This window comes from Ilyonectria robusta (genome assembly GCF_021365365.1).
Source record: "Ilyonectria robusta strain PMI_751 chromosome Unknown BGZ61scaffold_35, whole genome shotgun sequence".
In the NCBI taxonomy this organism is placed as follows: domain Eukaryota; kingdom Fungi; phylum Ascomycota; class Sordariomycetes; order Hypocreales; family Nectriaceae; genus Ilyonectria; species Ilyonectria robusta.
This window is the reverse complement of record NW_025764469.1, coordinates 179,359-205,594: the sequence shown is the minus strand read 5'-3', so window position 1 is coordinate 205,594 and position 26,236 is coordinate 179,359. Positions and strand designations below refer to the sequence as shown.

Genomic DNA, 26,236 nt, shown 5'->3' with positions numbered 1-26,236 from the left:
TCCAAACCAATAGTCATAAAATGCGTCGTAATCGCAATCTTCCGTACCAACTTCTTGATCTCTCTCTTCATTGTTGCACTCGCCCATCAATCTCTGGTAAGCTACCTCGCCATCTTCACTATATGGAAGTGAGATATCGTCTTCAAATTGATCATAAAATTCCTCCACTTCGCGGTCACGCTCCTCCAATGTCCAGTAAGTAAGCTCCTCCTCGATTTCGTGCCAGTATCCAGTAACTGGCTGACGCGAACAAGGGTGTCAATTCTGGCATCAGGGTGCGTTTCGAGACATCGTGTTCCCCCCCCCTCCCCTCTTGTCCTGAACAGCCTGTATTCGACACCCTCTTTTCAAGCAAAGGTTTAATTTTCGTGCATTGCAGGGGTTGTTCCAAGCTGGGTAAGCTCTTCCGCGAGAACTTTGCCAAGTACGACAGCGAGGCTACCGAGGACGTCATCGCCGCACCGCTAGTGTGATGATGTTCGACGTACCGTATAAACTCGGTTAACTCTCCCAAGTAGCACCTCCACTTTATCTCCACATTTCCACTGTTAACCGCAAAAATGTGCAGAAGTGTCCATGAGTAACTAATTTCATTGGTTGCCCATTGTTTTTATGGGGCCGCTACTTGGGCGAGATAACTGAGTTTCTACGGTAGTTGATGCTCGCCGTCGGTCTCGGTTGCATGGAAAGTATCAGCGGTGTTGATCCGAAAATAAATCAACAGTCAGCGCTCGTCCTCATGACAGTCAGAATGAATTCGCATTGCTGTCTACTTTAGCAGCCCCTGCTTTTCCTTCTCTCCGGTATCAGTGTACCGTGGCCAAAAGTCATCGTCCTAAATGATTCGTCCTAGAATACTCTAAATTGTCGTTGGTTGACGGAGCTACTGATCTCGTGAACCCTGAAGCCTGTTGTTCCGTCTCGCTAGTTTTCTGCTTCTTCAGGCGCCCTAGGCGGCCGTGGTCTTGTCGCCGGATGGGCATTTCCATGCAACAACTAGGGCACGAACTCCAGGAGGACAACCAACTCACCAGCTCTTCACCATCACAATCTTCGTTTCCTCTGTCTTCTTCGCCCTTCCTCCCTAGGAAACCCCTCACCCGCACCATGACCATCATCGTCATCACAATCACTGCCCGGGCTCGTCCCTCTCTCCACTACTTCCTAGACGCCAGGGTCAGCCTCCGCGCCAGATCAGCTCTCTCCTCCCTCGCCTGACGACAAACACCACACTCGCCCTGAACCACGTCACCCGTCACCCCTCGACACAAACTTTCCGCACATGGCCCCGCACGGCGTCCACCCCACGGACTATTCACCCACGCGCCGCCCGCATACCTAGCAGATGAGCGTGCCCAGGTTGGTGAAGCACATGCTGGTCCTTTTGTGTGTGTATGTGTGTGTATGTGTGCGTGTTCTCGGCGTAAGAAAGAAACAAAGGCGGTCACTGAAGGTGCGGCCGAGTGGGTTGGGGTGTCGAACACGTCCGCTCAGGTAATGTCTCGCTCCAGGGATCAGAGTCCAGACAGCAAGTCCCAGAGGGCTGCTTGCCCAGATAGCGGGTTGAATAGACACAACCCCCAAGATATCTCGCCGGATAAGATGGTTGTATAGAGGAATATCGACAACATCGTACTGGAAAATGACGGGGCATGCTCAAGTAAGATGCAATCTGCCGTGGACATTCTTCAGGTGGAAGAGGAATGTCGCCACTACCATATCACAAAGTGAAATAACTGTTCTCGGCATTCATTTTGTCAGGTGAAACACATAGTCTCCAGGCCCACATCTCATTCGGTATAGCGCACGGGACACGGAAAGGCGGACGGTTGGAGATGGACAGAGAACCCGTTCTAGACTCGGCCATTGTTAGGATCACCCCATTCTTGGTTTCAGAGTGGCGTGATTCTCACGTTCACTTTCCTTGGGCACTCGAATTCGAGCTTGGAAGGGCAGGTCACTGTTCACGTTTCCAACCAATCAGGGTGGTTGAAGGAGAAAAGAGAACACTTCCCAACCTCCTTTGCGCCTCAATATCCAGCAATGTCCCAAATTGGTTTAAGATCAGCCCCATTTTCGTTCCATAGTGGCGACTTGGTTGGCTCCCGGGTCCGCCCCGATTCGCCCCCTTGGATCGTGTGTGCCGGACTAAGCAGGGTAGCAAGATTTTTACCTGAGGCAACTTCCAGCGTAGCTAACACAGGGATTTTGACAGGAGACTTCAGCTGCCCCAATAGCCTTCCGTACCGTCTCCCCAAGCGATGTCGACAACGCTAAAGCGGCGAAATTTTTTTCGGTTTTTGGTTTTTGGGCATTTCTCCTTGGTTTTTCTGGGGAACTGACTCGAGCACCACCCCGCGTTCCCCAGAACGGGGCCCCAGCCGGGTGTTGCGGAGCGATGGAGGCCATGTGGACCGACTAATTTATTCTCACGTCACAGATGCCCCTAGCACGAGATGGTAAGTGATCCTCTGCGTGCTGTCGACCCACTGTAAAATGCATGAGAATTCCACCTTGCTCGAAACGCTCGGTTTTTTTCGGTTGCGCATGTCTCATCACAGTCCAGTGCGGTGACAATGAGACTATCGAGCACCTCCAAGTGCAGCTTTGCCCGGAGGGCTCAAAGCACCTATGACGCCGAGTCCGTCATGGTCATTGTATGGTTTCCATACGTTTGAGTTATGATGGTTGCGCTGACACAGCTATCGCAGGCCTGCTCGACTTTATCTTTATACAATGCGCTCGAACTCCTTGGCCTCATCATGATGACCTTTAAACGACGCAAGGGACTCTACTTTTGGAGTATTTCCCTGGCGGCCTTTGGAATTATTCCGTATTGCATTGGCTTGCTCATTATTCACTTTAATCTGACCTCTGACTGGGTCGGCATGGTTATTGACTCGCCTGGCTGGGTGCTTTTAGTATCCGGACAATCAGTAGTTCTCTATTCGAGACTGCACTTGGTCCTCAACAACCAAAGGATACTCCGCGCCGTCCTTTGGATGATTATCGTCAACGGTGTCGTTTGGCATACCTCGATAACGGTTGTCTTTTTCGGGTCGAGTTACAGTCCCGCGCAAAACCGACGCGGCTTCAACTCCGTATACAACGTGCTCGAGAAGGTCCAGATGACGTGTTTCTGTCTCCAGGAATTCATCATCTCTGGCCTCTATATTTGGAAGACCTTGGAATTCTTCAAGACAGCTTTCGGGAGAAAACGGCGATTCATGTGGCAGCTTTTCGCCATCAATATCTTCATTGTGGTTATGGACACCGGACTTCTCGCTATCGAATACAAAAGTCTATATCTCTGGGAGCAAGGAGTTAAAGCCGTCACATACTCGATTAAGCTCAAGCTCGAATTTGCGGTTCTAGGAGAGCTTATCGAATTTGTCCAACATCGGGGAGACAATAGTTCCGGGGATCCGTACCATAACACGGCCGCATTTGTGGAGCTTTCTGGTAGTCGGACACAAACGGGTGATAGGAAAGGGCGGTCGGTAAGCAGGCTTGAAGCAATATACATGGAAGACGTGAAGCCCGGCGTTGCGGTTACTACAACGGCGAGAAGGGCATCATTGCATCCAACTAAGGCGCAAGACGGGATTCGGGTCACCACGAGGATAGATGTGGAGAACTGCGGATTGGATCGGGGAGATGATGAGAGTACAGACCAGCTTTATGATAGTGCCATCCAAGAGATAGCGAGGAGGTAGCGTAACTGTTCATATTCTTAAACATATTTCTATGTACTTAAATAACTTAAACATATATTAATGCAGCCATGATAAACATGTTAGCACATTATGATAGTCTGTCGATCGCAGTAATTATCCTGCGTGGGTGACAGGCTGGCCGGGTGAGATTTCCTCTGTGGTTTGTTCAATTGTGCGGCAACCTGCTATGTCACTTTGCGCCATCTCCCCTTGAGTACCACATGAATTGGAAATATTGAAGGTCGCTGGATGCAGTGTAGCGTTGCTCCCAGTGTGTAGGTATTTTGATGCCAAAACTGGTCGCTAAGGTTGGTTCTGCGCCTTCAGCCATATCCGCCCCGCCCGTAAGACTCGACCCCTACGACCGGCCTATTGTGGCTGCAGCCGGTCAAACAAGCCGATGATAGGGTCTTCGACAGGGGTTTCCATTAAAACCAAAACGGCATCGACGCAGTTTTCTCTTTCCCCGGAGAGGAGATAATGTAGATCATCCCATCAAGGTCCATGGTCCCCGAGCTTTTGAAGCTGGCTAAAGGGCACTTAGCGATGGTACGAATGCGAGGGCAATGACCTCCAAACCAAGGCCGTTTCTGACTTTTGTCTTTGAGTCGAAACAAGATGCGTGTAGGCCGGGTTTAATTTGATCATCTCCCTGTATCGTCATCATCCGGTAATTTCTCTTCCATTTTAAAATCGAGCCGATCAAGTAGCTCATGCCACCTGTTGCAATGACCCGTAAAGATAAATCGAGACGTTGGCAGGCCCTGCAGGAGACAGTAAGTCTCTTTCAACTTTAAAGTAAAAGCGAGCTTAGGTCGTCAAAAGATGTACAGATATCCCTCCTTCAGTGGTTGTTCGATGCATTGAGATCAAGAAATTCAAGTTACAATAGGCTGAACACATTGGGAGCAAGTCGGATAAAGAAGAATATAATATGGCCCAAAATATCTTAGTTTGGTCTCGACTCTACAGGACGCCAGCTGCACACAAGCTTCCTTTTCAGGGCTATTGACCGCCTTGGTTTCGATGGTGACGGTGATAGGCTTTGTTTGAAGTTCAGGCGTGATTGATTGATTGATTGGATTGCTAGTTCAGGACGACTCCCCAGTCGTTGCTGCAATGTACGCGCCCGCCCATGTTTGTTTACTGCAACCAGAGAGGATGATACTGTAGTCAATCTTTCGTGATGGCCTTGTCAAGCCAGAGAGTGCTGTGGAAGCCATTGGGTGTCAATCTTATCGGACATCCTATGAGGTGCATAAAATGCAACCGCAAGAGGAGGAAATGAACTGCGTTGTTCTATCCAATCTCGGCTAGTGTTCATCTTCGCACTGCTTCGACGACTCGTTGATTGCCCGGACGCAAGAAAGTTCATACTACACACTGCCAGTGTCTCGTTGGTATTGATTGTCGAACATGAAAGGTTCTGGCGTTCGGTCGCTCAGATCTGTCTGGAAGCCCTTGTCGCTAACTATCCCAAAGCTGCTTTGGGATTGTTTCATGCCGAATGTCATATCGAATAACTCCCAATGGAGCTGCTGACCAAGTTCTTCACACCGCGAGGAGAATTCAACCGGACAGCCAAGTCGATGAGGCGATGACCCAGTGAAGGCCTGGTGCAAACGGTCGCTGAATCGTCAAAAATAGGCCATGGAGGACGCAGACTGACGCGTCAGGTATATTTCGTCTTGGTAAAGCACGCCCTGGTGCTGAGCTTGATGACCGGCCGTCTCCCCATCGTGCTGTGCTCAGACTGCAATAGTTCAAGGAGGGTGATTAAGGCGTTGTCATCCTTGTCCAGCGATTGGCGTGGAGCTCTCTGAGTTTTCCTGGTTGAAGTCGTAGGCTGTTTGTTATCCAGAGCATCCTCCGACTTGAACATCTTGGTCCATGTGATCAGCACATGGATGGACTGCAGATGAACCTCATGGAGGGGCTGCATCCGTGGATGCTCATTGAAATATAAACAAACTTCATGTGATAACCACGGTGCCTCTTTCGCTTGTTAATTGACGCTGGTTCTTTTCGTCACTACTAGAGCTGTGATCCAGTTGCGCGAGTCAGAAGGGCAGTAAACCAGGGCTCAAATGTGTCCTTGGTCCAGTCGGCAAGCACGAACATGGCAGCTTGCAACTGGTAAATGCCAAAAATGCTGTCGGTATCACCTATCCGAAAGTTCCCCATCCAGCACGCGCTATTTTCCATTGTTAGATACTCAAGTTGAGATGAGTGCGAAGTAACTTACAATTTCCGCGCCTGCATCCATGACAAATAGGAGGGTCCAGACACGACCGACTACCTGAATGACGGGGATCGTGATGATCTTGTCTATTCCTCCCCCGAGCGCAATGATACTGCGCATACGCTCATGCCACGCAGCGACCCAGACACCAAGCTGAACATTGGCAGTGTCCATGTTGCCGGGTGAGGTCTTGGTCTCGATGAAGATAGAAGCTGGCCGGATGCGTAGAGGCTCATATATAGTTTGGTTGATGGTAGCCATTGTGTACGGCTGCTTGTCCAAAAAAGTGTCAATGAGATTCTGAAGCTCCTTTTCGGCACGAAGCACGACGGCAAAGTCAACCATCTTATGGACTGACCATGCAACAGCACTCGGCCGAGTCTGTGGCGTTCTCAAATCCTGCTCAGACGCACTGCTTGCGCTGGATACCCTGGTGTTGGACGGTTGGGATGGGGTCTGATCACCAGTCTTTGACAAAGGACGAAACGCTGGCATGATCTGGGCTGAGGCAATGGGCTCGACTTCAATAAAAGCAAAACGAGAGGTTGCACGCCGTAGAAGTGGTGTGTGGACGAGGCGGTTCCAAGCGGCTTCGCATCGATGGAGATCGGATGAAGCAATGGAATCGTTATCAATTCCTCGGTGTGCATGATTGTCAAACAGTGCTGCCTCGTTGTCCGCATTAGATTCATCAGAGGCTTGTGTGGATTTACACATGAAGCCGCGAATTCTTGTATCCCGAAAATCCGAATGCCCTCAAAGAATCGCTGGCAGAATCTCCTCTTTTGCCTCGACCGCAGGGAGAGCCTTGAAAATCTTTTGAGCATCGTCCGGAAGAACACTTCCAAGATCACGCTCTTTTGTGAAACGAACGGGTCGCACCAGGTTTAACAGGCCGACCGTCTTTTGGAATCGCTTCGTGGGAGATGTACTGCGCGATCGCGTCGTGGAATGTGAGGTGTCTGTCGGGGCTTGTTGAGCCGTTATGGGAGCTGAAAAAGTTGCTCTGCTTGCCAGAACTGCAGTGAAAGAGGATGTTGAGCGTGTTGAAGTGGCTGTTTGGGTGGCTGGATCGTCAAAGACGGCTCCGTCAATGTCATGTCGCAATAACTGAGGTCGGGGACGTGTTGGAGTCTCGTCCTTTGATAGCAAGAAGGTAAGAAGAACAATAACAACCTTTTGCCAAGTGCACTCAGCATCCCTGCGCGATCCAACAACAGATTAAGTGTGATTATACTTTCTAAGATTCTCCTGACCAGAGTTAACTTCTTCAAGGCTCTTATCACGAGGAAAATACTGCTTCCTATTGCTATTTCAATCGACAAACATCTGAATTGACTGCCATATACTGCATTCAATGCCCCAAAGCCATCTCATAACTTCATGAATTCCGTCTGAGGACTTCCACCATCTCCGGAGACCGAGCCTTGGCCTCGATGTCAGGGTTGATGATTGCTCCATGTTGCAGTAGAAGCTTAGCAACCGTGACAAAGTTCTTTGAGACGGCGAAATAGAGAGGTGGCTGGTACAAAGGGCCAACAAGGTGTGGACTGGCACCATGTTCCAAAAGAGTTTGAACGCAGCCGGCGTTGTCGCACATGACTGCAGTCATTAAAGCTGTGCAGCCTTCTCCATCCTCTAAAGGGATATTGCGACTGTCAATCTTGGAAAGGCATGCATCCCGGATGCTTTTGGAAATAAAAGCTCTTTCAGTCTTGTCCAACAAAACCCTCATAATGCCGACTCCGTCGGCGTCGCTTTGTGTGGAAATCTCCGCAAGGATGTGTAGAGCATTGTTTCCCTGTCGATCTTGCTCTAGAGGATGAGCTCCGTTCTGAATAAGAAATGAAATTGCACAAATCTTCGTTCCTAGAAATTGATCCGAGGGAGTACGCAAAAGAAAATGTAGGGTCCGATCCCCCATCTGCCACGGCATTACTCGATTGAGCTTAGACATTGGGTTCATAGAAAGAGCGCGCATCATTTCAAGGCCTTGAAGACACGCTTGATAGATTACCCAAGAGTCGGCAGCCGGTATTGAGAAGTTCCGCATCGAAAGATGCTGAACCCGAGCAACGTTTCCCGCCAGCACAGCGTGGATGAGATCGTCTGTTGGGCCACGCACGTTGGAGGAATCATTGTACCAGACAATAGGAATGGCTGTATCATCAACCAGGGTATTCCCTGAAGAAGAGCTGCCGGTAGTGTTGTGCATATTGGTTGATGTGTAAAATTGCCAAGTTATAGTCGGCAAGGTCGTGGAAAGCAGTCAACAACCTGTGCATGACCTAACCTAGACTAGGCGGTCAGACCCGGCAGAATAGTGACTCAGCACGGCACTACGGAAATATTCTGGCCGATAAGAATGAATGAATGAATGAATGAATTAAATTTATTCCGCCCGGGGAGGACTAACCTCATAGGGCCAAGTACGCTAGGCTATTTACAGTTCTAGGTATAAGCAGTCGCGGAGTAGCCAAGGCCCCAGTTACCTCAGCGAGCTTCAGACCATTTGTGGGTCTGCGGACCGGAATATGCCTAATCGGCAAGTCATATGCGGTCCTCGACTAAAAGGTCTGAGGATTCTGTCAACATTTTTGGGCCTGTGCAGAGAGATTTCGTACGAAATAGAAGGTCGTCTTTAAAGCCATTTTCATCCACAACCACGCCCTGTACAGCTGATTGAGTAGAATCATTCGATTCGTCTACTGTTATTCCATAGCTGAGTGAATTTTGGACTATGTTGGCCCAAAACCAGCGTCGTCAAAGCGCTCGTGTTATCCCATTCACATTTGCACCTCACTTAGTTCACAGCGCATCGCTGCTCCAACGCAGCCAAAGCACGTCGTCAAAGAGTTAGAGGCCGCCATAACACGACAGACACGTGAATCCCGATACAGGAGAGGTTCGTACGATATCTGAAGGCATTTCACTAGTCTTAGATAATATTTTTCCTAGGCTCATTTAGCTTTGATGGTGGAAAAGGTGGATGGATGACGATTCTGTGCCATCTCGCTCACGACATATCAGAGTTTTCTACAAGACGTGTTGAATAGTGGCAAGGAAGCCCCTTGAAGGAGCTGGAGAGGCTGACAGGAATATCGCCACTAAAGATGACAGTTGCCACTTATTGCCACATAGCAAGCAGCTTCTAGTTGATTCTACATGGCACAGAAAAGGCATATTGTGAACGGCCTCTAGTAGCTGGATTCCAGCTATCTAGTCCAGGATGCTATTTACATCAAAGATGAAGAAGAAAGAAAGAAGTTCCCAAGTGCCCCTGAGCTGTGGAACGATTTCTCATCCCTGGCGCGCACGAGCCTAGTACGTCTTGCGGCACAGCCGCAAGGATATGGGCCCTGGCCCGTGACACTCACAAAGTCGGCACTACCTCTCTCAGAAACTCACGATATCGTAACGCCTAAGCGTGGCAGCGACGTTGTAAAGCTTTTCTCTGCCAAAAGCAGCTCTCCTTCTTCACGGCTCTCAATTCGGAAAGCGGCTGCGGCGTTAGACAAGGTTGCAATCGAGCTCGCGAAGCGGTTACGTGTGCAGCTTGAAGCGGCGCAACCGAAGAAAAAACTAAAATCAGGCAGGATCCGAATGAATGCTTTATAAGCCTCGCACAAATACTTGCAGAGACCAATCGCGAGCCTGATCAACCCGTTATTCAGTCGCAGAAAGGCGATCTTGATTGTATCGTGGTGGATGGGAAGAGTAGCTCTGAGTCGGAGGAAGATCCGGCCCCCGTACGCCGGTCAGCCCGCGTCAGGCGGCCTACACAAAGGTATTTTGAACAGGATTTGAGTAGCGAAGAGAGCGATTGAGAGACTTTTAAATACTTTTTTCTCTGCATTTTTAGCTATTTATTTGATGAAGTTGTGTTGAAATATAATAATTAGATTGTTGGATTATCTGAATCTTACAGATGAGTCGGTTAACGAGGGGGGGTCGGTTACATGGGTGGTTGACTTACTACTACTACTCTTCCTCGTCTCCATCACTCGCAACGCTAGCTCTTCTGCCTCCTTCCATCGGCCTTGGCTCCAAAATGTCGACGCCAGGTTGGCCATACTGCTCAGCGTGTGGGAATGCTCCTCTCCCAGCACCCTCTTCATCGTCTCTCCCAGGGCATCAGGGTATCGAAGGAAATGAAAAGGCCGATCAGTTAGCAAAGGCAGGAGCCGCACTTCCGGAAGATAAGTGGGCGCCGCCTACAATAGCCGGAGTCAGCGGCTTGAGAAAGGCAAAGATCAGAACCCAATTCTCAGACTGGTGGGTGGCAACAGCCCCTACCTGCCGAGGATATCGAGACCTAGGTCTCGCAGCCTCCCTAGCCTGCCCAAAGGAACTAGACCTCCCTCGCCCAGTCCTACACTACCTGCTAGCCGCAAGGTCAGGCCACGGAGACTTCGACTGGTATCATCGCCGGTTCAAACATAAAGACAACCAACGCTGCTCATGCGGAGGGCTTCGGGCCCCAGAGCATCTCATCCACTGTCGGAAGACCAAGCAGCTGCAGCAACTGTGGCCGGTCTTCAAGCCCAATCCAAAGACCCCAAGGGACTATTGGCTACGCCTAATAGCTAGCCCTACGGACTTTGCTGACTTCCTGGAGACCACTCGGTTCTTCGAGACAATCTGCCCGCCCTCTCTCAAGAGATAGGCCAGCAGATACCTTCCCTTTCCCTGCTAGCAGCCCTAGCAGCCCCTTGAGAGACTCTCTCAACGACCTAAGACCTTGACTTCAAAACCCCTTTAGCCAGCCACAGACCGAACACGAGCTCGAATGAAGGAGCCCACGGGTGCGGATTGAAACTTTCCTAGCTACTAGGCCAGATGTGCAGGATATCCTATAGCTGCTGTTAGCTTAGCTGTTAGCTGTCAGATGTTAGATAGTCTTCTGCACGCCACATGCCCCCAGGGAGGCAGGAGCGCCTCGCGCTCCCCTGGCGTTAAATACAACTCTCTCTCTCTCTCTCTCTCTCTTCATCGTCTCACTGGTGATGTATTTCCCAGAGTTGAATGTATGGCTGCCTCCTTGCGTGTTGTACATCTGGGCGGTAGCACCTTCCGCGACTGTCTGACTTGCGTGAATCGCCCCCTGGGTGTCGATCTCGGAGTCTTCCAAGGACCGTTCCACCTTAGACAGCTCTTCGATGGCCTTTTTGATGCCCTCCAGATCCTCCTGCATCGCCAGCTTGAACACCTCGTTCCATGCCAGCTTCTCCACGCCCTTCAAGATGTCTTCCATGAGGCTCTCAACACGGTGTGCCTTGATGCCGCGCAGAGCCTCGCGGTACCACACGCGGACCCTAGCCCAGTTCTCTGCACCTTGGTCTTCTTTGCATTTCGTCTCGAGCTCATCGAAGATCCTCTTTAATTCCTTGGCCTTGTCATCGCAGGGTTTGGCGATGGCCAAGATGGCCTTGCGTTGGTCGTCGGTGGGTTCCGAGTTGTTGAGCCTCTCCTGGGCACGCTCGAGAATCTTTCGCACGAGAGGCAGGTCTTTCTGGACTTGGTCGAAAGCTTTCGGCAGACCAGTGATCTTATCGATGGTTTCATAGGTCTTCGTCGTGGCGCCAACAATTCCGATAACGGAAGCAACGATGCTGAGGGGGTCCATGTCTGCGATGTTCGGCTGGGCTGTGAGCGTGTACTGCGGACCGGATTTCGAGTGTCGGATCAGTGGCTTCGAGGCTATAGACCAGGCTACAGACCCTCAGACAGTGTGCTAGTCTCGTCAAACACAGTATAGGAAACAGCAGGAGAATAGTGAGACGGGCATGGCAATCTTAGGTGGGGAAGCTCGGAGTACTTGTACCTGCCGAAGACCCCGTTCGCCTTGGCATTTCCCCCCTCCTCCTTTCCATTGCAACGAAGTACTCCAATTTGTGGCTTGTGCGTGAGCCGCGTAGAAGCAACTACCGAAACTGAACTGGCCAATAGCAGTGTCCTGCTGCTAGTTTATGGCCAGGCAGACAGATACGTTTCCCGCCAACGAGTGGTACAGGCTATTACTGGTCCCCTCTTGATGCACATTGCAGAACCAGTGTCTGTGCACGGAGTGCCTCACCACCATGTCGTTCAGCTCCGCCACCACATAACACCTCTCCGTCGTGGATTCATGCTATTGGATCTCCTTGTAATTTCCATTTGAGCGCTGGAGTGGACGAATTCCATCCTGCTTGCTATCGAACGGCCACTTGAGGGCACGAAGTCCGAAACGGCGCATCGCCCTTCGGGCCTTGCCCGGATCTAGCAACTGGACCAGCTCTGATGTGTAGCCATCAACAGAGTCGACCAGTTTTCGCGACGTCGCGAGCGCTTGATTATTCCGGTTATCAAGAAGATGCTGAACACCCTGGAGGGTTGTGCCTAGGTCGTCCAACCGGCTTTGGAGGCGTGTGATATCGGCCCTAGCGTTCCCGACAGCGGTGGAGTACTGGAGGCAGAGGACGGCGACTTGGCGGACGGGCGATGATTGCGGTGACGCTTGCAGCGAGGCCCACAGCCTCGGCCATGGTACGCGATAACGCACTGATGGTCAGCGAAGTAGTTTCGAGGAGTATCGCTTGCGCTTTAACAACCCGAGATGAGGGAGGGGTTCTGGCAACGGTACTGAGGTGAGTGCTCAGCAAGGCTGTACCGTGGCTGAGTTGCGGCTTAGACTTCCGCCGAGACAGAAGCGATTTCGTGCATTTCGCACTGATTGGCCCGACACAGTACATCGCTATTTTGGGAAAGAGGCAACGGCTGATAGTGAAAATGAGCACAAGAATCTGTTGTATGGAGGCGCTTGCTCCCGTCGATGTCCGCGATCAGCGGTCTCCTAGCGCTGCTAGAGGGCATAGCGCGTCGTGGACGCGTTGGGTCGCTCACTGCTCCGTGGGCGACTGGAGTGTGTGGCACACGAAGGGCGATCGTCAAGACCTGACCCGGATTAGTGGGCACGGGACGGGTCGCTCGGCCCTGGACTCGTCCTGGCTACCAATCAGCACGAAGTGTTCGGCATCGCAAGGGTGTGCCGACAAGATGACCAGCTGAAATCCAAGAATAGCCATAATAGCGGTATTTGCAGATCTCGACAAAGGATGGTCATGATAATTGTATCTACCACCATAACCGCTACATAGCAGCCCGGAGTTCAAGCTATCCTAGAACAGAGAGCACAAGGTGTCTGTTTTTGAAACGCATGCGTCAGATCGAACACCAGGCATCCCTTTGGACGAAGCAGCATACATGAACAACTAGCTTCTGGTCTGTTTTTGCATACCTGAAGTCCACTATTGTCCTGGTCGATGTACCTGCCCCCGCAGACCAAAGCTTGAACCTTTACTGGCACCCAAGGACATCCGTCCCGTAAGACGCGACGCGGTTCTGCCACGACCTCAGCCACGTGGCTGAAATTCCACTCAGAACTAGGCGTTGGCTGGTCTCTCAGGTTCCCCTCCCACTCACTGTCTCAGGCCAACAGACAGGGGGTCAGGCCCACGTGCGGCTGACACCGTGTTGCCTCAGCGGCAGTTCTTAGCCCATGTGTCACATATCAGCCCTGCCCCACTACAGCAGCTGCCTACCAGGCAGCTGCTACTGCCTAAACAGGCAATGTTTTCATTTGTGCATAAAGAGCTGAACGACTCAGTGCATCTTGTCATTGAGTTCTTGCTCCTTAGATAATTCTCATCAATTGACTGGTGCCATCAATGATCCCTGTGGAGCCAATTGTCTGACAGTTATGAGCCCGGAAGCACTTCGCGCATGCCCGACATGGCTCCAGGGGGGTCGTGAGTTCGATTCCAGCTTCTCTAAGGAATAAAAATATGCAGAGACCAGCCACGTGGCCTGCCAGTCAGGGGGCCCAACCACACAATGCCTCGCTATCAGCTAGGACGCCACAGCAGCTACTAGTGCTACAGCAGGTATTCCAGAAGAACTCTCTTATACCTGGGGGGTGTGTCGCATAACATATAGGGTACTATTATTCCACACAAGGTGTGGGCCTACACTTTTGCTCGTGGCGTAACGGTTATCTGTCACGATGTGTATTTGGGTAGCTGGGCGTGTATATGGCGTGTGACTGCTATAGCTGTTGGATCCTTCTAGCTGGTTTCAGTATAAGGATGTACAGGGACTCAGAGCGGGGATCATATGCAACTCAGAATAAACACACATCCAATGAGACGCCTTACAGAATCATGGCTCGTGACATTATCTGACAATGAGCTTGCCCCTGAGTTGACCGCGAAATCCTGATTAGGCTAGTGCGTGACCGCGAAAATCAAATGAAGTTAGTGCGTGATAGCTAAATTCTGGTTGGCTATAGATTTGAGCGCTAAATCCCAAATAGGCTAGTGCAATGGCCGCGAAACTCAAAAGGGTAATTTCAACTGACCCGATGGCTTCGTATACAAGGCATATTACGGGGTGTAGAATGAGAAACCGGCCCCATTCCCAAATGATCCCTATCAATTTGGGAAATGAGATGGATTTCGGGAATGGGCCCCGTTCCTGACGAGGATGGTTGTGGATGGGTGATTGGCGCAGAAGCGAGAACGGCCCCGTTTCCGAAGGAAATACTTGTTAGGTCCAACAGCAGGGCGAAGTGGGGCGTCGCGGTTCATCCTCGGCGCTTCGGCTGTCAGCATACCCCGTTAACCGGGCATTGCTGCGGAATAAAGAGCGGCCACATCCGAATAGGAATTTAAGTCAAGTCAAGTCAAGTGTGCTTGCTTCATGCATTCTTCGCCTGTTCTAATACAAGATTTCGCTCCTTTCAGCGCCGTGACACCTCAAGATGGCGCACTATGATTCCGAGAGTGAAGACCGACCACGGAAGATTATTGATGTTCTGGGGGACTTCACTCTTACGAACTGCGAGCCACCAGTGACACTTAAGCTTCATCAACTAGCCGATGTGCAGCGCCAGCTCGGACCCGGCAGTCTTTTGGCCCCTCGGCCCGTGCCAGATTCACAGTCTGTCGTTCGTGCCAAATGCGTCATGGGCGGCGGAGAGTAAGCGCTTTTTGCCCTCGACAGAGGCAATACATATCCACTCAGGTACTCACCATGGCTAGCGCCGGCGTTTGGACGGGAACCATCTTCGAAGCCCCAGCGGAGACGTCCCCCGAATTCATGTTTCCGGCCCGCCTCATCAACAACCTCAGCAACATAAGGACCGAACGCTTTATTATCCGACGCAGGTTTGCCCCCGCGGTTACGGATCTGAAGACAATGGCCGTCTACACGGACGGCGCGTGCGCTTCCAATGGTCTCGCTACGCCGCGGGGTGGCTTTGCCTTTGTGTTCAACGAGAACTCAAATGGCACGCATGCACGGGCCCTCGAGAACAAGGGCCCAACCGGCGAGGTGCAAACTCATACGAACAACAGGGCAGAGCTACGTGCCGTCATTGCCTTTCTCAAATACCGCGTGTGGTGGGGGGAAGGTTGGAAGCGTATCGTGGTCATCACTGATTCTGAGTATGTGGGCAAGGGGGCCACGACCTGGCTGCGGAATTGGGCCTGCAATAACTGGCGGACTGCGGCTGGTAGACCAACTGCTAATCGCGATCTCTGGGAGGCGCTGTCTGAGGTCATTGGGGCCTTTGCGGAAGGCGGCTGCGAGATTTCCTTCTGGGTGGTCCCACGCAGATGGAATACTCGGGCGGACGCTGCTGCGAAAGTTTCTTGCAGACAAGAGAGTCGTGAGGATTATACTAATGAACTGGGTGTTCTGGTCTAAGGGAATGGCATTGCCTGGAGGTATAACGGCCGCTCGTTACGTAAGTACGGCAATGAATGATGGCTTAACTCGGGTAGGCCTTGAACATTTGCGCTAGCCGAGGGTGGTAGACCCCGTTGCAAAGAGGCATCCATGTTCTGGGACGTGAAGGCATGGCGGAGTCGTCACGATGGATAGTTACTCGAGATTTAAGTCAAAAGGAGATTATTTGAGCCCCGCAAATCCAGAGAAACATTAGTGGGGTGGCATCAATGATCAAGAGTCGTGCTATTTGCACAACCCCCTTTTACTAAACGTACAACTGTTAGACGGAGGGATCCGGTCCGGCTAGCGTGACTAAGGAAGCGGGGGTCTTGGAGACCGTAGATGAGGGAAATCCCTCGCCGGTCAAGATGATCGACAACACAGTCAATCCATCAGTCATAACGACGTTATTAAGGTCGTAATTATCATCAATTCAATCAGGCTATTTTGGCCTCATCTGATCGTACATTTCGCTGTGCCAAAGGCCACCAACTCAGACCGTCAGACCCCACTTACGGGATCACGAGATCTGACATTACCGAATGTCACGTGAAAAGTTATATCACTAGCAATAAGGGGTTATTGAAATAGCACGACTCATATGGATTGCCACGCTGAGCCACCACAATCGTCTGGAGATATGTCGCAAGTTTGTTCAGGTTGCTGTGGGAAGTGGCATTGAAGCCTTAGATGTCCTCTACGGCATTGGGGTGGGACGTTATGGAGAGGAGGATTGGCGTATCTTGGAAGCCAACCTGAAGCGCTCAATGTTGAAGCTGACAGAGTGGATTGTGGCTGTCGCCCCTCATTTAGCCGCCGATATTCGGGACCACACACGCCTGTTCTCCGAGGTTGACGCCGATTCCATAGAGAATGCTGTTAGCAAACAAACAACTACTTTAACAGTCTTTGCGGGAGAGTTTGTCATAGTTGTGCCGGGTTTAGGATGCACCCCGCTACAGAAGGCGGGAACCGGAAGCTGCTAAACTTCCTCGTAAGCGCTGAGGAGGGACCGGTTTACAGAAAAAGTGAAGCTGGGTAAAGCTCCCCATGTTCTGGACACCCCCTCCATTTTCAGCGTCCGGGAACAGGTTCTAGTCCCAGGAAACAGCTCCAGATAACAGGCTTCAGGGCGCGTCGCCCCGATGCACAATCCATTCCATTCTTTAGGATTTATTCAGCAGTCGGCAGAAGTAGATATTGCCTCACGTCTGCGTGTTCTCGCCATGCATTTCACGCAATGGAGAAGGTGCCGCCGTTCTATCAATATGTCTGAAGTAGATCATTGGCTGCTTGAGACAACGAACTGAACAAAATCTTCGACCACATGGACGTTGATAGCGAGCTCCGGATTTGGTGTCGCATGGCTTTGGCTCAGTGTTGCATTGCACGGGGCCTCAGGGACTTGGTGCTGTAGAGTGCTCAGAAAGGTGGGCGCGGGTAGGGTGCTCTGGAGGGTGGTGCTGTAGAGTGCCCTGGCGAGTGGTTGCGGAAGGGAACGCAGTAGTGGAACCCAATGTGTGTAAGCTCTAAAATCGTGGCATCTGGGACTGGCATCTCAGTGTGAAGTAGGACCACGGTCTGGCGCATCGCAGGACGCGAAACTGCTTCCCGCGACACAGAACATCACAGCCACATGCAAGCTAAGTACCACCAATAAGCTTCCAGGCGCCGCCAGATGGTCAGGGAAAAGCGCCCACAGTAGGATGGAACGCAGGGGTAGAACGGTCAGAAGCGACCTATCGAGGAGAGGTAATATCACCCGTTGCAAGCTCTTCGAGTCAAATGCGTTCCGCAAACGCACGGACAACGGCACGGCCATCTCACTCACAAAGTGTGGCCAAAGTCTCCTCATCCATGTCATAGACTGAGTAGAAGCAAGCCTGTCCTAGAATAGAATGTATCGAGGAAAGGAGTCAAGGTGTTTCCGTAGTTTGTTTGACCCCAAAGGTGTCAATGGTCGATAATAGGAGGTGAAGTAGTTCATGGCAGAGGCCGTTGAATTTTGCCAGCCCGTTCTAAAATGGCCATTCTCTCTTTGAGCCAACAGGCTGGACACTGGAACGAGAACCTGGATGTCCACGTCGATACTCTGTTGTCCCAAATCTCCCACGCGCCTATCCCCGGCTTCACGAGGGTGTATCTCTCGCCATCTTTTTTCCAGTAACTCTTCTTGGTAGGCCGGTACCATAAACAATCGCAACAGAGCGCTGATGTTCGCTTCGGCCGCCCGCGCGCATTTAAAGGGGCCAGCCTTCTCAGCAACGAGAGCATTCTATGGCGGAGCGGCGGGGGGAGATATTTGTGCTTCGCCACGGAGGGAATCTTCACGACTAGGAATGAGAAATCTGGAGGAGACGTCTGCAGGTGAGTGCCAAGCAGAGTTGATCTACGGGATCGGTGACGTGGGAGAAGAGGTTGAGGAGCAACTCGGATGGAAGACGAACGAGAGGCGAAGAGATTCTGGGTACTGCGTTTAAAAGCTGTTCATCCATTCGTTATATGAGCCGATCTGAGTATGGGAAGCGTGTGCTTACCTCTTGTGGAATGATGAAGGGGACCGGGTCATGCGAAGTCATCACCGGCTCATCGCGGTCGGCAAGTTGCGCAGTCAGTCCCTTATGGGTCTGCACTCCAGACCATGGTACTGAGAGTGAAAATGACGGCGATGGTCTTTACGGAAGAAATAATCGTCACCGACGCGATTGACTTGCTTGTCTTTGGATGGAGCTGCGTAGTTCTTACGTACCTCGCATCGGCGTTGGCTGAGATGTTTGATGGGGTTGCTCGCTCAGATGCCAGCGATGGCAGATTCTTTGGAAGCGGCCTCAGGCAGCAACATCTTTGCGGGATTTCGGTGCGGGGAGGCCTCAGCAGCTAAAATGGATCCCTGTAGCTATGCGCAGCTTGTGCGGCCAATAGGATGACCTAGGGAGGGCAAAATGCGGGGTGGTGCGTGATTGGTGGAGACCTGTTCGATCTTTAGCACAACGTTGAACTGGTGGACGTCCTGCCCTCTGATGGTAATGCCCTCCAGATAGAACATATATTGCATCCAAACCTAGAATCAAATGACTCGTTATCGTGCTGTATTGTATGGTGACATTTCTAGCATGACGTGAAAGGGGGCCTCAACATCCGACACTGTTGTCGACAGGTCAAGTCGAACTTGATGCACCAAGCGTTGCCACCAAGGATCCAAACCAGTCAACGCAAGTCAATATATTGAATGGATTGATCATCAACGTCAATTCAACTCAATCAATACCAGGCCACGATTATGTAATACGTCAATCCATTTTGATGTTCAGTTGATTGAATGGGTTGAACAGGTTGATTTAGGGTAGGAGATTTTGCTGTCTGAACTTTGGCATTATGGCATAAGGAGCATTTCGTCGATACAAGCCAGAGGGCCCCCTGCACCTCAGCCTTCCGCCCCGCACCAAACCCGGGGTAGTTAAGCAACCCACTGAAAACTAACGCGACGCGACTTCTGAGCCCGTTTTTTTTCCCCGAGCGCGTCCGACCGGATCGCGACTCCAAGTTGCCGCATCACCAACAGTCACCAACAGCCATGGCCAAGTTCGACATATCAGACGAAACGGAATCTGCCACGTCTTCCACGGACGATGAAATCGAGACGCTCTCCCACAAGACGCCTGTAGCAGCTCTCCTAGCGAAGCCTGCTCCCAGCGCGCGATCAGAAACACCCCATCAAGAACCAGAATATCAATACGTCTGGCACTGTTTCCCCGACTATGTGTGGTCATAACGCGCTCGTGATACATCATCTTGAGTATGGAATTTTGGGTACGATGTTTAGAATTCCAATGGCAGCCGCCGATGGATCTTCAAACGCTGCATCCAGAACAAGAGTCCAAGACCTAGAAGCTTTGCAGAGAAGGGCATTCAGAACGCGAATGCCCATTTGTTCAGGGACCATAGAATATGCGCTCCCGCAGACAAGACGAAATCAGCGGCCGAGAAGAAAGCAGAGAAGTTGAAGACCAAAGATCAAAGGTCCATTGCCGATGTGATGAAGCTAGATGTAATGGTCCCACGAGAACGAGACATTGCGAATAGCCTTGTCAAGAGCTTCGACCGCAAGCACTTTCAGCGACTTCTACTCGAATGGATCGTCGAAGAGAACCACTCGTTTAGCGTCTGCGAGCAGGGAAGACTACGCCGAATATTTGAATGAGTTTTGCTATCCGAGCTGTGTCCATCCAAGCTGTCATCGTCCGGTGCGATGTTGAGAGGAAAAGATTCCTGCCTTGGTCCGCTCGCCATGGGATAACGTGCGTCTGCCATATCATGGAGCCCTCGTCCATCTCGACCTGACATTGTAAAAGCTGCTTGCGGACTGTCTGGTGCAGAAGTTATCTCATCCGCCCGAGACGTTGCGATTACCTGTCACCACGCTACCAATGGTCATCGCCCATCGGATTATAGTAGTAATCGTAATCTTCCAAGTCGTCATATTCTCCGAGCGAAGGCATGCCGCATTGTGGGCAGTCATTGAGGGTGTCGGAACAATTTTCGCATAGATCCAGCTTAGCGCCGCACTCTTCGTTGTTGCACTCGTCAACGAGGCGACAGTTTGAACAGATAGGCTCGTGGCAACCTTCACAGAACAAATCTCCAGCTTGATCTTTGTGTGCTGCACAGTAGCTAAATAACTCTTCGCAGATGCACTGAACACGATGGAGCTTGACGATGGGGTGCTTGATCACTGAAATTCTTATTCATTAGTCTCAACTGCAGAAGTGTAAAGGAATCAGGGAGACTGTACCAGGAGAGTCAACTGCCGTGGCCGTATCATCTGTCGGCCTGGAGGCTTCATCCAACGGGTCATCATTCTCGTCACGTGAGGATTCTCCTAAGCGCTCTGGCTCAGCTGGTGTCGGAAGGCAGCGTTTGCACGAGCTGGGAGCTTTGCACTTGGCACAAGCTTGGTGGCGGATTGTTGGACACAGTGGCAGATCGCAAGACGGGCATTTTGGCAGTGTTCGTTCAGCGCACTTGCCACGCTCACACCACCACTCGCTCGGATGGTCTTCGCAACGTCTGCCGTAGAGTTGGGCGCACCCGTCGCATACGTATGCTTTGGGGGAAGTACTAGCTTGCCGAGCCGGACAAGCGTCGCCGATGCAGATGAACATTAGAGGATCACCCTCTTCCTCTGCCTCCTGTTGGCAGAAGAGGCAGCAGATGACGCGAATGTCGTGAGCGGGAGTGTCCTCGTCTTCTTTACCGTCGCAAAAGAGCAGCTGTTCCGCGCATAAGACTTCGTTGCACGCAGAACAGGCTGCGAGAAGAGGTTTGAGCGGGTCGACAACGCGCTGTTGTTCGCGGCATGGGCCGCAGAAGATCTCGTGGTCGTGATCGAGACATCGTAAGAGCAGATCCACCCCCTGTCCACTGCAGCCTGCCTGGGGACAAGATAACCGTTCGCACTTCTTGCAAGCCGCTAATGGTGCCGCGCAGTCTGGGCACGCTCCGGATACGGACGTCACTGAAGGCTTGACCTCTAATTTGGCCTTCTTGGCTGGCGCAGGCTGAGACGCTTTAAAATCGGCTAGGCGATGCTCGTAGGCCTCGATGGCAGCGGCGCGCACTCGCTGCCGCTCTAGCTCTGCTAACCGCTGTCTCTCTTGTGCCTCACGCTGAGCTCTCTCCTCGTTGCGACGAGCTTCTTCCTTCCGCTCAGGGATCCGCTCGACCCATTCTTGAATACGATCGAGTAGAGGGATACAATCCGCAGGTATCGACGCATAGCCTTGCTGACCTTTCTTGATCTTGACTCGCCGCCGCATGATGTCAACCGTGTACGCGGCCGACTGCGAGGGGTGGTCAGGCTCGCCCTCGACACAATTCAGGATGAGGGCTTCAGGCGAGCCGTCTGCTCTGGCAATATAGGACAAGCGGGCGACATGCCACCAGTGATCAAGTTGACCGACCTCGATCCCACCCACCTCGCGCCAGACAGCTTTGGCAACATCTGCTGCCGCATGCTGCAGGCCGAGCGGTAGCGCAGTGGTTAGACCGATCCAGCTGGAGCTGCCCGGCATCTTTACCGAAACAACAGATTGTAGAGATTCTAGGGCAAGATGGTTGGTAAAGCTGCAAAGATCTGATGGCTCTTGGCGCATACAATTCATCTCCGAAAAAATTCTCGAGGCTTCCACGTTGAAGAGTACGTCAGGCTGATCACCTGATCCCATCGCGAAACATTGCCTTACCTCAGGCACTCAGACCCACTCACTAAGCGAACAGACGCGCGGATCACGTGGTTCTGCAATTGGGTGAGATGATGCTTCGCTCCCATACAATTTTGCGGTAACCATAATGTTTCGCAGGGTCGGCTCCCAACCCTACCAATTACATCACGTCATAAAGCCTCAATTTCAACACAAATCAATAAGATAACTATATTAGGAGGATCCCACAAGCCCCAAATATCCATTGATCCAGCTTTTGTTCCCTTGCGACGTGTTGTTGTGGAGTTGTAGCCGTCTAGGGCAGTCGCGTCGCGAAATCTCCAGCATCAGCAAGCGACCACGACCCGTTGGTACCTCAATTTCCTCATCCGCGTTGGTTTAATTGACATCAATGCTGACTGCACAAAAAGACGCCAAGTCTGCTGACAACGAGCCTATGCGTTTAATTCTTCCTTCCAACCTTGTTCGAGTCGACTCACGTATTGATGGTGCTGGACATCTTGTGGATCGCAGGATGTTGGATCGCGGCGTCGTTCAGGGGAGTTGATGCTTTCAACTGGCGGCGTGGCACGTTCTCAATAATACGCAGCTTTGTAGGTGTAGTCACGGTGACGAAGCATTATTCCACACAAATTTAAAGTTTTGGGCTCAGGCCCTCTGGGAGCATTACCCCTTTAGGGAAGGCGTCGCGCTATTAAGCGCGCCCAGTGGGCCTGAGTGCCTGAGGTAAACATTGCCAAGTTCGAGTGGCCCTCCTGGTCCGTGCGTATCCTCGTCGCACTCTACCGGGCCCGCCCCCAAATGGGCATCCACCATTGTACACCAGTGTGATTGTGGACAAGCGAGAGAGACGGTTGAACACTTCCTCTTCCGATGCCGAAAGTGGACGGCATACCGTACAGAGATGCTTCAATGCACTAGCACCCAGAGGAGCAATGTCTCTTTTTATCTTGGAGGAAAGTCACCATCTGATGACCAAAAATGGACGCCAAACATGAAGGCCGTTCAAGCGACAATCCGATTTGCATTGGCCACAGGCCGCCTCGATGCAAGCTAACTAGAGAGACAGGCCTCTCTCTATCAACCCCCTTACACCCCTACTCTTTCAACTTCACCCCACCCTCACCCCGTGCCAAAATAGCGAACACCGCTTCAGCCGCCGTGGATAGAACACTGAACACTTGAAGAATAGGCTTCAAGCTAGTTCGCCGTTAACACTACTAACCCATGGGAACCCGCAGAGCAGAAGGAATACACAACAGGCAAGGAAGTATAGGCAACAAGAGGACTCAATAGGGGCTGAAGGAGACCATGACACAATTTGGGCAATGTACGTGTATATTAGTTATTAGTGCCCTTTCGGCTCTAGTGCCGCCGGGCGTAATAAATTGTATTGTATTGGTCCATATTGCCAATATCGTATTGTTTATATTATTAGCAACACTGGATAGAGGTTCGATGAGGTCGTCACTTACATCTGTGTGACGTCACCACCATCATTATCACATTCTCTCCGGTATCCCCGTCCGCCCATCAGCTTGGCCGTTGCGGCTTAGCCAACCCCTTTCGATCCCAACGTCGAGCCAGGTCCAGAACTCCAGCCCTTCCTGGGCCATATGATGAGGTGGTTGAGGTGGAAGACTCCGCCACACCCAGTCAGTCCAGCAAGTCAGCTTATGCGTGACAGACCAAAACCAGTATCATCTGCCAGTATTGGGCAGGCGCAACTCCTTCCCAACGCAGTGGCAGTCCCCAACGGAGTGACTACAAATTCACGGGCTGGCCTATGTCCCTCCAAATGGTCAAGCGGTTCTCCCTATCCTCAGTTCATGCCCATTGCATCAGCGGCCAGTCAGGCCATTCAGAACGCTAAGAGCAACAACAGAAAGCCCATGAGGCGGCGTACTGGCTACCAATGGGTCCACATCAGTCTCCTGCTCGTGAGCTTGGAGACCAGGTACTTGTGGCGGTGAAGGCGTGAGGAAATGACCGACCCCCCCGCACGGAGACTGAAGAAGCAGACAAGGCATCATCAAGAATTCAATCAATAAGATCATCAATTTTTGCTCCACAATCTATTGAATCCACCCCATCGTGCGTTCTAGATACCTACCGCGTATCCAACAAAAATGGCTTCCCCCTGCACTTTTGAACTCAAAGGGTGCAACTGTGGCAAGATGGCGAACGTGATTGGCAGGGAGTGTACCACGCTAAATATGATCGTCCGGGGAGATACTGGGGTGGCATCCGAAAGCGTTTGCACACCAACCAAAGCCATTGGTCACCAATTGCCGGAGGCGAAGGTAGAGATCGAGGGAAATGCTATCGGTAGATGAAATGCCGGCTGGCCTATGAGCCGTAGGGGGCCTAAGCGCCGAGCTGGGCATGGTCATCTGGGCTTGCTGAGTCGAGTGGTTATGTCGGGATCGATGGCTTTGCTGAACCTGGTGAAGGATCCGGCGCATTTCTACGGACGTACTTAGAGGGCTGTGTCACATATTCCCTGGTAACCCCACCTTAAACACAAACGCTGCTCGCGCCGCCACTGTGCCAAAGGTCTGGCTTTAATATTTTAACAGATTCGCAGCCCCGTGGGCGGGGCGTTTTTTCGGCCCGAATGATGTACACTGGTTCGACAGCCCAAGCGCCCTTGACGGTCAAACTGCAACCATGCACCTAATGCAGGCGAAAGGTACACCCTACCTGCACCACTCCTTGAAATAGACTATGCCTTACCGGGAGATCTCGTGTCAATAGTTCTCTTTCAACACACTTCAAGGTTTGGGGCCGTACATCAAGCGCACTGACCTTTGATGCAGTACGATGAACGATACGAAGCTCACATTGTGCGCGGCTCGCTCCGGACCCAAGCAGATGCCATAGCTGTTATAGGATCGACACACCCGAGTGGAGGCGCGGCCCGGACGGCGCCAAGACGCTTTGTAATGCTTGTGGCTTGCGATGCGCAAAGCTGGAGAAAAGACGACAGTGTGAGGCGAGGTTGATTCGCCCGAAATCCGAAGGACTCAGGCCATGAAGTCCGCAACCTCGGTTTGTACGGCACCGTCATGAAGTCAGTAATATTCACCATCATTTTCAGCAAACACGACTGCCAGTTGCTTTTCGTCATACGATGTGTCTCACCCACCACCAATCCGATGGCTTCCCCTCAGACAGCTTAATCGCTGTAGCCTGTGCTCTGACCTCCTTGTACCTCGAAGGGGGGAATACCTGGTAAGGTGCTATCCCTGTTCGATGGTCTGACCTAAATGTTAATCACGGAGACTCACCGAATTGCACAGGCAGCACATCTTCTACCGCTGCGGCGTTCGGGTTGCCCGAGCCGGAGCCAGATTCCTTTCCTCTCCTCATAGAAACGCACAGGATCTTGACTGTCGAGGGCGCGGTGGCCGTCTCTCGTGGACCGGAACATTCCGAGACTGCCGCCTCACTGTGAGGAATGCGACTCTTAACGACCAATCACTTGGCAGAACGGGCGCGTGCCAAGCTGTCGGCAAGGCCGGAAGGTGTGACCATCAAAATGCAGGAACGAACCTTTTAAGCACTGGAACAAAAGTTCCTTATGGCTCTATTGTAACTTTTACGCCGAAGCTTCGCCCCTTGCCGTCGAACTTCTGACGAGCATAATGTCTCTGTGACAGAATGCTTCGGAACGCAACGTCTCTCTCTCTCTGCAGCTGAGGTATTTAAAACCTGATCACAAAGCGTTTTTTTTACGCTTGAGAGGTGCCGTTCACGCATTCCTTCTCACATCCTTAGGTGCTTCAGCTGTCCGAACTGGGCATCTGTATGATCACTGGGCTCGATCGCCAAGGCTGTGGTAGATGTCAGTTGGCAGGCAGAGTCGACCTTGAATTCCCTGTTAGTTATCCATATGAGGAAAGCTTCTCAATATCGCCTAATTTGGATGTCAACCCGATCTAGTGTATTGAGACATGGCAAGACTTCGCATGCCCGGGATGACCAGCGGGGAGCCCGACAACGACCGGGTAGCGAGCCTGGATTCCCGAACCGGGCATTATTCAGAGAACTTGGCACTGAAGGCCGAGATATCCCGATTACAGGCGGAACTGTTCAACCTTAAAAACATCCTTCTGGCGCACAGAGAGTGCTGTGGCTCTTCACGAGTCTGTCCACACTCGAAAACTCCGCCCTGCGACGGAAGAGAACACGACAGCAAGCAACTAAAAGCACACCTAGGGTCGTTGCCCTGGTTGGCATCGCATTCGTATCGAACCATCCGTTAAATGCCATACAAGCTCTCGCTC

General features: G+C 51.7%; 12 protein-coding genes across 12 annotated transcripts; 4 read left to right on the top strand and 8 right to left on the bottom strand.

Moving 5' to 3' along the window:
- Positions 1-740: 740 nt before the first annotated feature.
- BGZ61DRAFT_463610 (uncharacterized protein) lies at positions 741-1,810 on the top strand. The gene is made up of 2 exons (XM_046247418.1): positions 741-1,164; positions 1,339-1,810. Exons 1-2 carry the CDS (start codon positions 976-978, stop codon positions 1,612-1,614), a joined length of 465 nt encoding a protein of 154 aa, XP_046096382.1. The 5' UTR covers positions 741-975; the 3' UTR covers positions 1,615-1,810.
- Positions 1,811-2,361: 551 nt separating this feature from the next.
- BGZ61DRAFT_147738 (uncharacterized protein) lies at positions 2,362-3,779 on the top strand. Its single transcript, XM_046237328.1, has 2 exons — positions 2,362-2,657; positions 2,712-3,779. The coding sequence occupies exons 1-2, from the start codon at positions 2,577-2,579 to the stop codon at positions 3,714-3,716; spliced, it is 1,086 nt and encodes a 361-aa protein (XP_046096381.1). The 5' UTR covers positions 2,362-2,576; the 3' UTR covers positions 3,717-3,779.
- Positions 3,780-5,486: 1,707 nt separating this feature from the next.
- BGZ61DRAFT_463605 (uncharacterized protein) lies at positions 5,487-7,098 on the bottom strand (the record flags this gene model as incomplete). The annotated part of the gene is made up of 5 exons (XM_046247417.1): positions 5,487-5,598; positions 5,710-5,930; positions 5,962-6,044; positions 6,081-6,713; positions 6,801-7,098. Coding segments are annotated over 4 exons (1,194 nt in total), but the record flags the coding sequence as incomplete, so codon positions are not given.
- Positions 7,099-7,153: 55 nt separating this feature from the next.
- On the bottom strand, positions 7,154-8,289 carry BGZ61DRAFT_463604 (ankyrin repeat-containing domain protein). The gene has a single exon (XM_046247416.1). It carries the CDS (start codon positions 8,171-8,173, stop codon positions 7,340-7,342), a length of 834 nt encoding a protein of 277 aa, XP_046096379.1. The 5' UTR covers positions 8,174-8,289; the 3' UTR covers positions 7,154-7,339.
- A 1,580-nt stretch (positions 8,290-9,869) lies between these two features.
- Positions 9,870-10,082, bottom strand: BGZ61DRAFT_368682 (uncharacterized protein; the record flags this gene model as incomplete). The annotated part of the gene is made up of 1 exon (XM_046241910.1): positions 9,870-10,082. A coding segment is annotated over one exon (213 nt), but the record flags the coding sequence as incomplete, so codon positions are not given.
- A 746-nt stretch (positions 10,083-10,828) lies between these two features.
- Positions 10,829-11,584, bottom strand: BGZ61DRAFT_539579 (ankyrin repeat protein; the record flags this gene model as incomplete). The annotated part of the gene is made up of 2 exons (XM_046254806.1): positions 10,829-10,839; positions 10,960-11,584. The coding sequence occupies 2 exons, from the start codon at positions 11,582-11,584 to the stop codon at positions 10,829-10,831; spliced, it is 636 nt and encodes a 211-aa protein (XP_046096377.1).
- Positions 11,585-12,148: 564 nt separating this feature from the next.
- Positions 12,149-12,427, bottom strand: BGZ61DRAFT_319847 (uncharacterized protein; the record flags this gene model as incomplete). Its single annotated transcript, XM_046238921.1, has 1 exon — positions 12,149-12,427. A coding segment is annotated over one exon (279 nt), but the record flags the coding sequence as incomplete, so codon positions are not given.
- Positions 12,428-14,693: 2,266 nt separating this feature from the next.
- BGZ61DRAFT_463598 (ribonuclease H-like domain-containing protein) lies at positions 14,694-16,169 on the top strand. Its single transcript, XM_046247415.1, has one exon. It carries the CDS (start codon positions 14,953-14,955, stop codon positions 15,700-15,702), a length of 750 nt encoding a protein of 249 aa, XP_046096375.1. The 5' UTR covers positions 14,694-14,952; the 3' UTR covers positions 15,703-16,169.
- A 1,343-nt stretch (positions 16,170-17,512) lies between these two features.
- On the bottom strand, positions 17,513-18,516 carry BGZ61DRAFT_147698 (uncharacterized protein). The gene is made up of 3 exons (XM_046237327.1): positions 18,264-18,516; positions 18,174-18,209; positions 17,513-18,051 (listed from the first exon to the last, which is right to left on the bottom strand). Exons 1-3 carry the CDS (start codon positions 18,303-18,305, stop codon positions 17,710-17,712), a joined length of 420 nt encoding a protein of 139 aa, XP_046096374.1. The 5' UTR covers positions 18,306-18,516; the 3' UTR covers positions 17,513-17,709.
- A 1,631-nt stretch (positions 18,517-20,147) lies between these two features.
- Positions 20,148-21,797, bottom strand: BGZ61DRAFT_539576 (uncharacterized protein; the record flags this gene model as incomplete). Its single annotated transcript, XM_046254805.1, has 2 exons — positions 20,148-20,458; positions 20,519-21,797. 2 exons carry the CDS (start codon positions 21,795-21,797, stop codon positions 20,148-20,150), a joined length of 1,590 nt encoding a protein of 529 aa, XP_046096373.1.
- Positions 21,798-23,963: 2,166 nt separating this feature from the next.
- On the bottom strand, positions 23,964-24,509 carry BGZ61DRAFT_463591 (uncharacterized protein). Its single transcript, XM_046247414.1, has one exon. The coding sequence runs from the start codon at positions 24,410-24,412 to the stop codon at positions 24,158-24,160; it is 255 nt and encodes an 84-aa protein (XP_046096372.1). The 5' UTR covers positions 24,413-24,509; the 3' UTR covers positions 23,964-24,157.
- A 1,418-nt stretch (positions 24,510-25,927) lies between these two features.
- On the top strand, positions 25,928-26,110 carry BGZ61DRAFT_288115 (uncharacterized protein; the record flags this gene model as incomplete). The annotated part of the gene is made up of 1 exon (XM_046238540.1): positions 25,928-26,110. A coding segment is annotated over one exon (183 nt), but the record flags the coding sequence as incomplete, so codon positions are not given.
- Between the last annotated feature and the right edge of the window lie 126 nt (positions 26,111-26,236).